Source organism: Echinops telfairi, unplaced genomic scaffold, assembly GCF_000313985.2.
Source record: "Echinops telfairi isolate 266 unplaced genomic scaffold, ASM31398v2 ScPeMD7_7;HRSCAF=31, whole genome shotgun sequence".
Taxonomy (NCBI): domain Eukaryota; kingdom Metazoa; phylum Chordata; class Mammalia; order Afrosoricida; family Tenrecidae; genus Echinops; species Echinops telfairi.
The window spans coordinates 24,503,281-24,516,353 of NW_022103904.1; the positions used below are offsets into that span (position 1 = coordinate 24,503,281).

A 13,073-nucleotide genomic window follows, 5' to 3' on the forward strand; every position below is an offset into this window, starting at 1 on the left:
GTGGAGAGCAAATGTTTTGAGAATGATGAGGGCAATGAATGTACAAATGTGCCTTACACTATTGATGTATGTATTGATTGTGATAAGAGTTGTATGAGCCCCTAATAAAACGATTAAAAAAAAGAAAAAAAATTTACAGATCATAAAAAATAAAATTTAGTGGAAACATTCAGCTATGTCAGATCCTTCTGCTATGTCAAATCCCATTTCTGGAGTGGGATGAAAGGACACTGAATTGATTATTCATTTTGTCGAGTAATCAGTGAACTGATTAAAGAAGATTGAGGAGAAACTGGAAGGGGCAGGGGAGGAGTTTGGTGGGACAGGGGGCGCCCTGCAGCTGTGGCTGGAAGGGGATTGCTGGTGCTGTGGCTCCTGAGTGCGGTCCAGTCTGCACAGCAGACTGAAGCACTGCGCAGGCCTTCTCCAGTCTCGCTGTGCTATTTGAGGCCCTTGGTGTAGCCCCTGTCTTAGTCCATCTTCTTCTGTTTTGCTGCCCGTCTACCAAACATGATGTCCTACTCCAGGGAGCAGTCTAAAGTAATGATGACATGTCCAAAGTAAATCTCACCATGCTTTCAAAGGAGCAGTCCAGCGGGACTTCTTCCAAGGCAGATGTGTGTGTGCTTCGGTTAGTGTGTCCCGTGGTCTTCTGCCACAATCCAAAGGCATCAGTTGTTCTGTGGTCTTCCGTATGCATTGTCCAGCTTTTACATGCATAGGAGGCCATTGAAAAGACCATGGTTGGGTCAGGCACAGCATAATCTTCAAAATGACATCGTTGCTGTGTAGTACTTTAAAGAGGTTTTTGGCAGAAGATTTGCTCAGTGCAGTATGTCCTTTTTCCATTTATCATATTTGTCTGTTGGTCCAGCTGTGAGAATTTTTTTCTCTTTACACTGGATTGTAATCACTATTGAAGGCTGTATGTAGTCAGCAATAGTATCCCTTTTTCGAATCCAGCTTGAATTTCTGGCAGCTTCCTGTCATGTACTGCTGCAACCATTTTTGAATGATCTTCAGCAAAATTTTACTTGCATGTGGTATGAATAATATTGTTCAATCAGTGCTACAGGATTTTGGATCATCTTTCCTGGAGTGGGCACAGATACGGATCTCTTCCAGTCAGTTGGCCAGGCAGCTATCTTCCAAGTTTCTTACATGGACAAATGAGTGTTTCCAGTGCTGTATCACTTTGTTGAAATATCTCTGTTGGTATTGTGTCAATTCCTGGAGCTGTTTTTTGGACTGTGCTTTCAGTGTAGCGTGGACTTCTTCCTTACAAATACCATCAGTTTGTGGTCATAAGCTATCACTTGAAATGGTTGGACGTGACCAGTTCTTTTTGGTACAATGACTCTGGATTTCTTCTGTCTCCTTTTGATACTTCCTGTATCTGTCACTATTTGCCCATAGAATCCATCAGTACTGCAACTTGGGACTTGACTTGTTTTCTGAGCTTGAGAATGCTGAATGTGTTCTTCCCTTTTGGTTTCTGTGCACATTTTACCATAACACTTTGTCAGAGACTGCACCTTTCAGTAATGCTTACACTTCAGTGTAAATCCTCACAACTGGACCAATAGACAGCATCATGAAAAATGAGGAAAAGATTAAAGTTGTCAAGGATTTCATTTTACTTAGATCCACAATCACTGCTCTTGGAAGAAGCAGTCAAGAAATCTTCGTTTTCTGGTTTTTGTTGCATCATCAATGTTGAATGCTTCGAGTCTACTCTTGAGATGGACCCTAAATTCAGGTGGGAAATATTCAGTGTTGTATTTGGGGCTCTTATGGGCTAGTTTTCTTCAACTTTGCCCTGAACTTTGATATGAGCAATTGGTGGTGAGTTCTGCAGCTGGTCCCAGGCCTCTTTCCACAGATGGAGTCTATTTTATTCCTGTGTTTTCCAACAGATGAGGTATTCCAACCAATGACTCAGTCGTTGGTCTTGCACAATCCTATCATATGATCTCCAGCCTTGTTTTTGCCACCAAGGCTGTATTTTCCAACTGCTGAAGCTTTCTCTTGTTTCCAGTGAGAACATTCCAGTCACCAGTAATTATCAATGCATCATGATTGGTCACTTTCAGACTGGCGAAATAGATGGAATTGTACAAGTTTTTCACCATTGGTTTTAGTGGAGAGTGCACAGGTTTGAATAATAGTTATACTAACTGGTTTTCCTTGTGGGCATGCAGATATTCCCTGAGACAGTATTGTATTCAAGATCGCTTTTGAAATGTTCTGTCCTTTTTGGAAAATGCAATCCCATTACTCTTCTGTTTATCACCCCTGGCATAGTGAACCGTATGATTATTTTTATTCAGAATGGCCAGAACCCGTCCATTTCAGCTCACCGAGGCCGAGAGTATCGATCTTTATACATTCCATTTAATTGTTGAAAACTTCCCATTTTCTTACATTTATACTTTGTACCTTCTTTTTTCCTGTTATTAATGGTTATTGGCAGCTGTTTTTACTCATTTTGAGTAGTGCCCAGTCAGGAAGTGAAAGTCCTAAAAGCTGTGCCTCATTCACAGAGCTAAGACCTCGAGATCAAATCACAAAGGTCTCAAGGACCTGCTGCTAACATGTTTAAAGTTCATCTTATCGGGGGAAAATGATGATAACTCTATTTTGAGGAGGCAGCTCTTGCCAGTCCTATTTTGAATACTTCCCAGCCTGAGGGGCTCCCCTGCCGGCACTCTCTCAGCACAGGCTCCACTGCTGTCCATAAGGTTTTCCGTGGCTGCTGTTTCAGGAAGGGTCTACCTGTTCCTTCCTCCGAGTTCGTCTTAGCCTGAAAGCTCCACTGACACCTGTCCACATGGGTGACCTAGCTGAAATTTGAAATATTGGTGGCATAGCGTCCAGCGTCATAGCAGCACGCAAGGCAACATAGAGCAACACCTTGACAGAGGAGTTGGGGTGGAAGGGGAGGTAGGGGGTAACTGTTCCTCAGGACTCTGCCTTGAACTTTGTTTCCTTCTCCCATTAACCCAGGGCATTTTTAATTTTCTCATCTCTATCTTCAGGGTTTGGACTGGATACTCATGTCTAGTATCCATGCAGATGACTAAGTCAATAATGAAAATATGTAGCATTTAATGAACGCTTGCCGTGTGCCACTGTGTGTTCCTAAGCACCTTATATGGCTTCACTGAAACTTCAGAGCAGTCTTTTGAGGCCAACACAGTTACTACCCCTTGGATTAGCTTTTGTGCCAATAAAAACCTCCCTGCCATTGCATTGATTCCGATTCATAGCAACCCTGTAGGCCAGCCCATGTGAATTTCTAAGAATTCCAATTCTTTTTTTTTAACAGTTTTACTGGCACATACTTTACATATCAGACAATTCAATAGTTCAATTCAGTCATATGAAGGAGAATTGTACAGTCATTATCACATCAATTTTAGAGCATCCCCCCGACCCCCCACCCCTTTCACCTTTCAAATGAGCTGTGCAATCACAGTTCTGGTGCTCCCTCCCCCTTCCTGCCTTCATTGTTCACTCCTGAAATCCCCTCTCCCTCCCTATCACCCACTCCGCACCCCTGCATTTCCTATCACCCCTATATATCAGTTATTGTCATTATACTTCCACTCCTGTGTTTCACAGCTGGGAAGTCCAACAGAAAACAATAAAAATAAAAAATCACACTAAGGTGGTCAGGATACAATCATAATAGTATAAAGACAAAAATACAAATCATGTGTAAGAGGGAAAAGACCCCCATCAACATTCAGAAAGCCAGGGAGGAAATGTCTGTCATGGAACAAGTAGGAGATACTTGCACCAGAATAAATTCAGGTCGTGCCATGACTAATTCTTATGGGAGTAGAAAGCCTGATCTTGTTCCTGCTCTGCCACAATAAAGCTCTGTAACAAACAATCCCATGCTCAGGGACTTGAGGAACAGTGATTTTTTTCTTGACTCGGGGTCAGTTGGAGATGGATTTAGCTAGGCTTCATGCCAAGTCACCGTTTGGTTCTAGTGTGTCCACATGTTTCTCGTCCTTTGGGCACCGTTTCTGAAGGTCATAGCTCATTTTTAACCCCTGCCTTGCTTCAACTGCATTACAACTGTAATCAGATACAACTTTCCAAATTTTCACTTTCGACAAAGTTCTCTAATTTCCAAACGTTGTCGTGTGATTCTCTTGATTCTTGTAAAGACTTCTTTTTGCTTATCGATGACATGAACTACTTTCGCATGAGGTACATGAGACCTTTGTGATTTGATCTCTATTTCTTCCCACTTCTCTCATTCACTCAATTCCTCAGCCCCCTTTTTCCTGATCTCTTTTTAACCACCTGCCCTCCAGAGCCTTCTTGCCTGCGTGCTTGTTAGTCTGACTGTCTAGAAGCTCACCACTCGTAATGCCTGCACAGCAGGTAGACATCAGGTTCTAGCTCTTCTGTGAGCGTCACTTCCTTCCACCCAGAACTGAGCAGTGCTTCCTCTAATCTCTCACAGTTATCTACTGCAGTATCACAAGCCACCCCAACACTTGATTACTTAAGCAACCGTTTTATTATCCCTCGTGGTGTGTGGGTTGCCAGGACCAGCTGGCTGCTTCTTAAGATTTCTCCTTCAAAATTCGTGTAGTGGTTGGCTTGCTGTCATCTGACGGTTTAGGTGGGAACGTTTTATCTGCCAAGGGCCACTTGGCTATTCATAGCATCATCTGGGCCGTGCTTGTCAGACATTTCATTAGCTCCTGCCGACTGTGATGGCCCCAGGAGCCCTGGTGGTGCAGTGGTTTCGAGAATTGGGCTGCTGACCCCAAGCTGCTCCTTGGAGAAAAGGGCGCCTTTCTACTCCCATGAAAAGCGACAGTGTCGGAATCTCACAGGGCAGCTCTACCTGTCCTACAGAGCTGCTGTAAGGCGGGAGGGACTCCGTGGCAGTGAGTTTGGTTTGGAACGTGATGGCTGGAAGTGCTTCACTTCGGTGAGGCAAGTGATGTTAGCTGGCATTGATTCTTTTACGGAACTTAAAGATGCTGAGGTCCGGATGCTCCTCACCCCTGGCTCTGAGGCTGGGATGACTGAGACTTTGAGGTTCTCTGGCTGGTCTGTCCGAGCCATGGGGCAAGGTCAGCAATTTGAAATCCCCAGCAACTCCTTGGGAGAAAGATGAGGCTTTCTAATCCCATGAAGCAGCGGTTCTCAACCTGTGGGTCGTGTCCCCTTTGGAGGTCGAATGACCCTTTCACGGGGATTGCCCAATTCATAACAGTAGCAAAATGACAGTGATGAAGTAGCAACAAAAATAATGTCATGGTTGGGGGGTCACCACAACTCGAGGAACTGTATGAAAGGATCGTGGCATTGGGAAGGTTGAGTTAGAGTCTGGGGAGCTCAGTGCAATTCTTCCCTGTCCCCGAGGTCACTCCGAGGAGGCTCCACTCTGACAGTGGGTTTGACCTTGGTTTTGGAGCTGGTCTCCTCAGCAAGCAGCTTGGAGGCTTCCCAAAGATTTTGGCCACAAACTGGCACAATGTCACTTCTGCTACTTTGTTGTTGTTGTTGTTGTTGTTGAAAGGAGCCCCATGGTCCCCTGGCCAGCCAGCCAGGGCAATTCCACCCTCAGGGATTTGTCTGGGTGTACATTTATTGGAAATTGGGGTACCAAGGCTAGCCTGGCCAGGAGTCATGACCCAAACAAGATTGTTGGAGGGCCCCGGAACCAGTCCTGCAACCGTTTGGAATTTGCAATAGTGTGTGTATTCTACTTAGGCTCTCTTGCCTGCTTCCGTAAGCCCACTTGTTACCATTCATAATTTTGTGACCGTTTCCTTTGTTTCTTAAGTTCTACAAACCGCCATGTGGCTGTCCTTCAGTCTTATGGCCTCATGACCGCCATTAGCTGGGAGTGTTGTTTTTGTTTGTCTTGCCGTTGTCCTGTTTAAGACTTAGTAAAGGTTGTTTTTTTTTTTAAGTAAAAATATACTTTTAGAAGAGGGAGTCACACAGACCCAGCCCAGCGGCATTACTGATCTATACAGTGGGGTGTATTCTGGGAGGCATTGGTGACCGTCTTTTGAGATTAACTACATATAGTGCCTCTTGTACTTTTATCATTATGACATTAGCATCCTGAAACTTTTTTAGAGCAGATTTAAATCTATAGAGAAATGGAGATAATGGAGCAGAGGGTTCCCATGTCAGAGTGAGTTCTCTAGAGAAACACACTCGTGATGCTATGTGTATAGACATTTACATTAAGGAAGGGGCTCACACAGTTACAGAAGTGGAAAAGACCAGTCTGGTTCAATAGGTGGGTCAGATCTTAAGCTGGAGTCTTTTCTTGCCTGATGTAGCTACCAGGGCTGACAGACTAAGAAGCAGGACGCTGACTGGGAAAGCAAGAAGATCACAGCCTGATGGCGGAGGCAGAGGTGAATGAATCCAAGATTGACCGGAAATAGGGCGGGCCATTGGCTCAAGTCCCCAAAACTGGACGCTGATGAGACAGATGCCACATCCATACCAGTAAGAAGAGACAAGCCTTCACTCAGAATCCGCTTAAACAAGAGCAGACCACACGTCCCAAGAAGGGCTGTGGCCTGAGAAAGAAGGCTGCTACTCCTCCCTAGTGCTCTTAGAATTGCTTTGCTGCCCACTGCGGATCCCACCCAGCATGGACTCGATTGCACTGATAAATCACATCACAGGAGTAACCAGGCCCTAGGTGGCAAACCACTGAGAATCCTGGCTGAGCCAAGTTGACACAAAACTCAGTGATCACAATTCCCTATATGAAGACAACCTGATTTCTGCTATTATTAATGTGCCATGCCCCTGTGGTATTTTTGGTTATTAGTTAATGAGCTGATAATGGGTACATTATTGTTGCTAAAGTCCAGTGCATATTTATGCTTGCTTAGTTTTTACCTAATATAATATTACTTGTATAGCATTTTTTTCTTTACCAGACTTGGTTTTTTTATGGACAGAGATATCTTATTCCTATTTTTCTCTCTAAAACCTATCACAGTGGCTGTCATTATAATATATGAAAACCATAAACCATTGCTGTTGAATCAGACATGTAGTGACTCTGTAGGACAGAGTAGAACTTCCCCATGGGTTTTTAAGGCTGTAAATCTTGTTTTAAAAAGTTTACATTTATTTATTAATTTTAAGGCTATAAATCTTTATGGAAGCAGACTGCTGCATCTTTCTCCCAGAGAGCAACTGGTAGGCTTAAACCACTGTCCATCCTTTTAGTTAGCAGCTGAGTGTCTGCATACCCATGCTTTTCTTTTACATCATCTTAAAATTCTTTCTAAGGAGCCTGGTGCCCCAGTGGTTCAGCACTGGGTTGCTAACTAAAAGGTCAGTAGTTCAAGTCTAATCTCTTCTCTGCAAAGAAAGATATGGCATTCTGGCTTTCTTAAAGATAATAGACCTGGGAACTCTGAAACTGGTGTGGGTGTGGCATCTGACCTCCTCTGACTTCACAAGGGAGAGAGAGTCAAAACCAACATCCCAAGGCTGATTTCTATGAGACACAGGTCAGACACGCCTCCACCCTCCAACTGTTCTGCCACGGGACTCTCTACTTCAGTGGTTCTCAACCTTCCTAATGCCGCAGTTCCTCATTGCTGTGGTGACCCCCACCATCAAATTATTTCATTGATACTTAAGAACCATAATTTTGCTACTGTTATGAATCATAATGTAAATATCTGATATGCAGGATGTATTTTCATTGTGACAAATTCAACATACAGTAATTAAAGCATACTGATTAATCACAAAACAATATGTAATTATATATTATTAAATATTTCTAATGAAAAAAAAATGAAATTTTGTTTAGAAGCATGGTGTAGCATGGGTAACAGTCATAATAATATAACAACAGTAAACTACATTGCTACATTTTGCAACAGTATATGTTAAAAGCCAATATCAGAGCGAAGGTTGAGATAGGGGAGTGGTGTCTTGGTTTCCAAGACCATGGGACATATGTGTTTTCCCATGGTCCTAGGCTACCTCTGTGAAAGGGTCGTTCGATCCCCAAAGGGGTCACAACCCTCGGATTGACAACCGCTGCTCTACTTCTATGTTGGGTTCAATAATTCATTACATTGGCCACACAGACAATACTCACAACTAAAGGCTTCATGAGGGAAGTAACTGGTTACAATTCAGGATCAGGAATGGTCAAGATACAGTTCTTCAGTCAGAACAGCCTCCTCTTAGGCATGCTCACAGCATGCTCAGGCCCTCAGTTTTGTGACCTGCCTGGGCAAGTGTTACACAGCTCTTCCAGCTCTCTGTTTCTCAGACCAAGTGGGGGCAAATGTGACTTGGCCAATTAAGTATCCACTTGGCCAGTAAGCCTTGACCCAAAGGAGGCACTAAGCTTTCTTGCTCTGTGGGTTAGGAAGCCCACAGCTCTGTCAGGTCTCTTGTTCTTGGTTCTGCTGCCTCTGTGTTTCTGCCACCTCTCGCCTAGTCTCTGGTGTCACAGCGCGCTGTTTCCTGGGGTCTCAGGGTCCACAGAAAACACTTCACTCTAGATTTATCTTTCTTGATAACTGTGAGATCCCTGTTTCGGTCTCTGGGATGGCTCATTTTAAGCCTATATAAGATGACAAAAATGACCACTTCCCTTGTTAGGGTTCTTTAAACTTTAACTATATGGTTCCACCCCAAATTTTACATTATTAGAAAGCTATCCAATTAATCCCAATAGATTGTCATAAGCACGTCACATTTGCAAATCCCACCCAGTTGATTCAGTGGGAATTACAGACTGTGCCCCAAGTAGCCAGATCTAGAAATTCAGGGCATCACAGAAACCTAACGGGGCAGTTCGGTTTTCTCCCATAGGGCGACTGGGAGTCCAAATCTACTCGACAACAATGAGTTTTGTTTTGTTTTTGGTGGGATTTTTGTTTGCTTAAGATGCTGTCTAATATAAAATTGCACTATAGCCTGTTTTATATTAGATTTGAATTTTTGTATTTTTCATCTTTTTGGAAAACATCTTTGGGAAGAAAAGTGATTTGAGAATAAAATTTATCTGATTTGTCTTTAGAGATTGTATATGAGTATGGAAATGTTCACTTAAATTATAAAGGCTTTTTGGTAATGTCATATTTAAATTTTAGTTATATTTTTTAAAAACTTGGCTTAGATTTTTTTTAAACCAGTTTCAACAATTAAATGGAATTGAGAGAAATGTGTAAGTGACATATGCACCCAGGTGATTCTTGGATTTCGAGGTGCTCCTTTGTTTTTAGAAATGAAAGACATCCCCTCCATTGTCATACGGGAAGGTTAGGCGATAATGGCAAGGAAGTCTTCCAAAATGCAGCAAAAAATAATAGCATTAACTAATATGAGACAATCTAAAATGCATTAACAGTTACAAAGGCTAAATATTCATCACCGTTCCAAACACTATGTGTTTGAACTCATATTAATTCTCACCCTAACATTATGAACTCATGTTAATTCTCACCCAGACATTATGAACTCATGTTAATTCTCACCCAGACATTATGAAGCACATCCTCTTGCTCTCATCTGTTTTCAGACAGGCACGTGATTGGGAGTCAGCGCTCAAGGCTCTCTGGAGGCCACACAACTTAGAAGCCCTCTCCTGGTGGCCCCTGCCGTGTAGCCTAGGAGCAATCAGAAGCCCAGGCAGGATGTGATGTGGTAGACGGCTTGCTTGCATGTTCCTTGGCCTGGTGTTCTCATCTTTTAAAGTGGAAATAACCTGGCCTACCTTCCTTAGGGGACAATTAAATGATGGTGCCTGTCACATGGCAGACACCCAACAAGTGTCTGTTTCTCTCCCTTTTAATCCCCTTCCTCACAAACATGAGCGCTCTCAGGATACTTGATTGTTAGCTCCTCGTGCTCACCCCAAAGCGTGGTATTTGGATAGAGATACAGGATTATTCTGAGGGAGGTGCCGTTGACTGAATTAAGGCTACAAAAGGAGGAAAAAAGTATTTTGAAATCGTGCAATTCAGAAGAGCAGCACACATCCCTTTTCGAGCTGAGATAGAAGGTGGGGAGCAAGAGAGTGAGACCGCGGTAAAGGGAGCAGTGTGCTCAGGGGAAGTCAGGAGGTCTAACCGGCTAGGCCTTCATCCTGGGGGGCGATTATGGACCCTAGGAATTAAAGGGGAAAGGAGTGGAAAGAAGAGTAGGAACATGCCATAGAACCTATTTTCCTCCTTCATATTCGTGTAGTACTGGATTCTGGTAGAGTTAATGACTTTTTGTAAAGTCATAAAATTAACCTAGTTCGTCTTTTGGTACCTTCAGTGTCTTTAGCTAAGTTGAGGTCCATACTTCATCCTAAAGTCTTCACTTCCCCAAGACCCTCTCAACTTTCTGCCACTGAGTCAGCGTTGACACAGTGACCCCCTGTAACTGTTTACTGGAGTCGAAAACCCTGTCTTTCTCCCGAGCAGCTGCTGGTGGTCTCAAACTGCCGACCGTGCGGAACGCAGCCCAGTCCGTAACCACTGCACCACCAGGGTTCCTCCAGGACCTTCAGCCGCCCTAAATGAAGCCAAGAACTGAGCTGCAAACATACAAGGTGTGTGAAGAGCCAAAAAAGGGCCTAAGGATAATACACAAAAACTCAAGGATAGCATAACAAGAACTGCCCGTGTCTTCACACGGATCTCTGCTTTGTCTACAGTTCTCTGGAAACGCTTACCTAGTGACCTAGCAATTGGAAGGAGCTCTGGTGGTATAGTAGTGGTTACCTGTTGGGCTGCTAACTGCAAGGCCAGGAGTTCAAAGCCACCAGCTGCTCCTCGGGAGAGAGAAGGGGTTTTGCACCTCTATAAAGAATTAGAGTCTCTGAAACCCATAGGGCAGTGCTGCCCTGTCCGATAGGGTCATGAGGAGCTGCCATCGACTTGATGGCACTGAGTTTTGAGCAGTGAAAAACAGTCACCTGGGAGGAAAGCAGTATTGGACTGACAGTATTTTGAAAGGAAGTTGAACCTAAAAGCTCAAAGCAGAAACCACTTGGGATCAGTAAATAGCTTTATTCACCGAAAGCCCCGACTCTCCAATCGGCATTCATTAGGATAACTCCAGACGGCCAGTGGGAAGTTAGAAATGGCCAGTGAGAGAAGGCCCCATTTCAGGAAATGAATGTTTTCAGTCTTCAGAGATGTGGGCCTTGGCTCTCTATAGATCCAGTAAGTGAACACGAGAGGGGAAAGTGGACCACTGCTGTCTTAAGCAACCATGAGAGGTGAAAAGAACTGTGAAGTGTTGACTTCCAGACATGAGTCTGCCATGTGATCTTGACTCCTGATGTAAGCTCAGTTGCCCTGTTAAATGGAGAGGCTGTCTGCCTCTCAGGATTGAGCACGAATAGAATGAACTGCTGGGTGTGCAGGTGCCTGTGAACTGGAGCGCATGATGCAGATTTCAGGTAATTTTCCAGTTGGCTCATTGCCTTTGAAATATCCCTCAGAAGTGGAAAGTCTGAGGAGAGGCTTCTTCAGAACATTACTAACCATCTCTACAATTTCCAATTGCTTTCCAGATTTCTATATTCAGATGAAGTTCAGATTGGCCCCGAAACAGTTATGACCACTCTTTATACTGCTAAGAAGTACGCAGTCCCAGCCCTGGAGGCACATTGTGTGGAATTCCTTACCAAACATCTCCGAGCAGATAACGCCTTCATGCTTCTTACGCAGGTAAGGAAGTACATACAGCTCAGGCTCAGTTCCTGTCCTGTCAAAAACGGAGTATAATTATAACTTAATAAGAATTTTAAACATTTCCCAAAGAACGAATTATAATTATGTTAACAAAGCAGCTTCCAAAAGTTCATAGAAAAATGGAATTAAAAGATAATGGAATTTCCCCCGAAACTTTCTCCAGCCCCCTTGTATATTATCATTTCCATGAGGCTACCCAGGGACTAATAGTAGATTTGTAAGACTTTAACATAGAAAATCAAGGCAGAGTTTTCATAAGACAATTGTGGATCACATAGATAAAAGGAATTAGATTGGATTTGGACTAGAGCTTAGTGTTATGTCAGTTAGGCTGGAGTATATGTTAGTATGGAATTTTCTGGACATCTGAATTGTTTCAATTCTTATTAGATCTGGTATTAACATTGATTATTTCAAGTCCCCAAGCTTCTGAGGTTCCGTTTCCTTGGGCCTGTATCTGGAGGCTTGCTAGCCCATTTCTGGAATGGTTAAGACGTTTCTGAAATACAGTGTATATTTCACTGATATGCGAGGAGGTCCCTCTCAAAAAACCAGAAATTTTCCCCAAAGCTATGTATTTAATTTTTTTTACAACCTTATCCCCTTCAAAGTATTTTCCATTACACTTCTTAATACATCTGTCAAATCTACGATTCCACTCTTGAAAACATTTTTCAAGCTCATCTGTTTGGATGGCTGATGTTTTTTCTTCACCTCTTCTACTTGTCAAGTCAGTCTCCTTTCATGCCCCTTGGCATTCGTGGAAACAAACACAAGTCGCACAGAGCAGGGTCAGGTGAGTAGGGTGCGTGGCACAGGAGAGGCATGCTATCTTTTGGCCAAAAACTGGTGCACTGAGATGGCTGCGTGAACAGGTGCATTGTTGTGGTGGCAAAACCAGTCTCCCTCCCACAAATCAGGCCTTTTTTGCCACACACTGTTACCCAATATTTTCAGAACCTCTAAATAGAAAGCTTGATTTAACAGTGTGACCTGGTGGAATGAACTCCAAATGCACCATTCCCCTCAAATAAAAAAAACAAATGACCATCGACTTGACCTTTGATTTCACTTGATGAGCTTTTTTTGGCTGAGGTGACGATGGCATCTCCCACTGGCTTGATTGATGTCTGCTGTCAGGGTCGTAAGAATAGCTCCGTGTCTCTTCACCAATAATGACCTTGGGGGAAAAGTCTGAGTTGCTTCAGAGCTGTTCTTTCAAAGCACGGCATGTTTCCATTCAACACTCTTTGTCCTGACCAGTCAGAACACGAAGCACAGATTTTCCAGTGACCCCTTCTCATTCCCAAATCTTCTGTTAAAATTCTCTGAACCAAG

General features: G+C 43.4%; 1 protein-coding gene across 1 annotated transcript in view; it reads left to right on the top strand.

Annotated features, from left to right (window-relative positions):
* LOC101644268 (BTB/POZ domain-containing protein 1) overlaps positions 1 to 13,073 on the top strand; it is a 63,099-nt gene that overhangs the window by 6,071 nt on the left and 43,955 nt on the right. Inside the window, exon 2 of the mRNA XM_030884469.2 lies at positions 11,555 to 11,711. Coding sequence (XP_030740329.1) covers positions 11,555 to 11,711 — 157 coding nt within the window. The remainder of the gene's footprint in view (positions 1 to 11,554; positions 11,712 to 13,073) is intronic.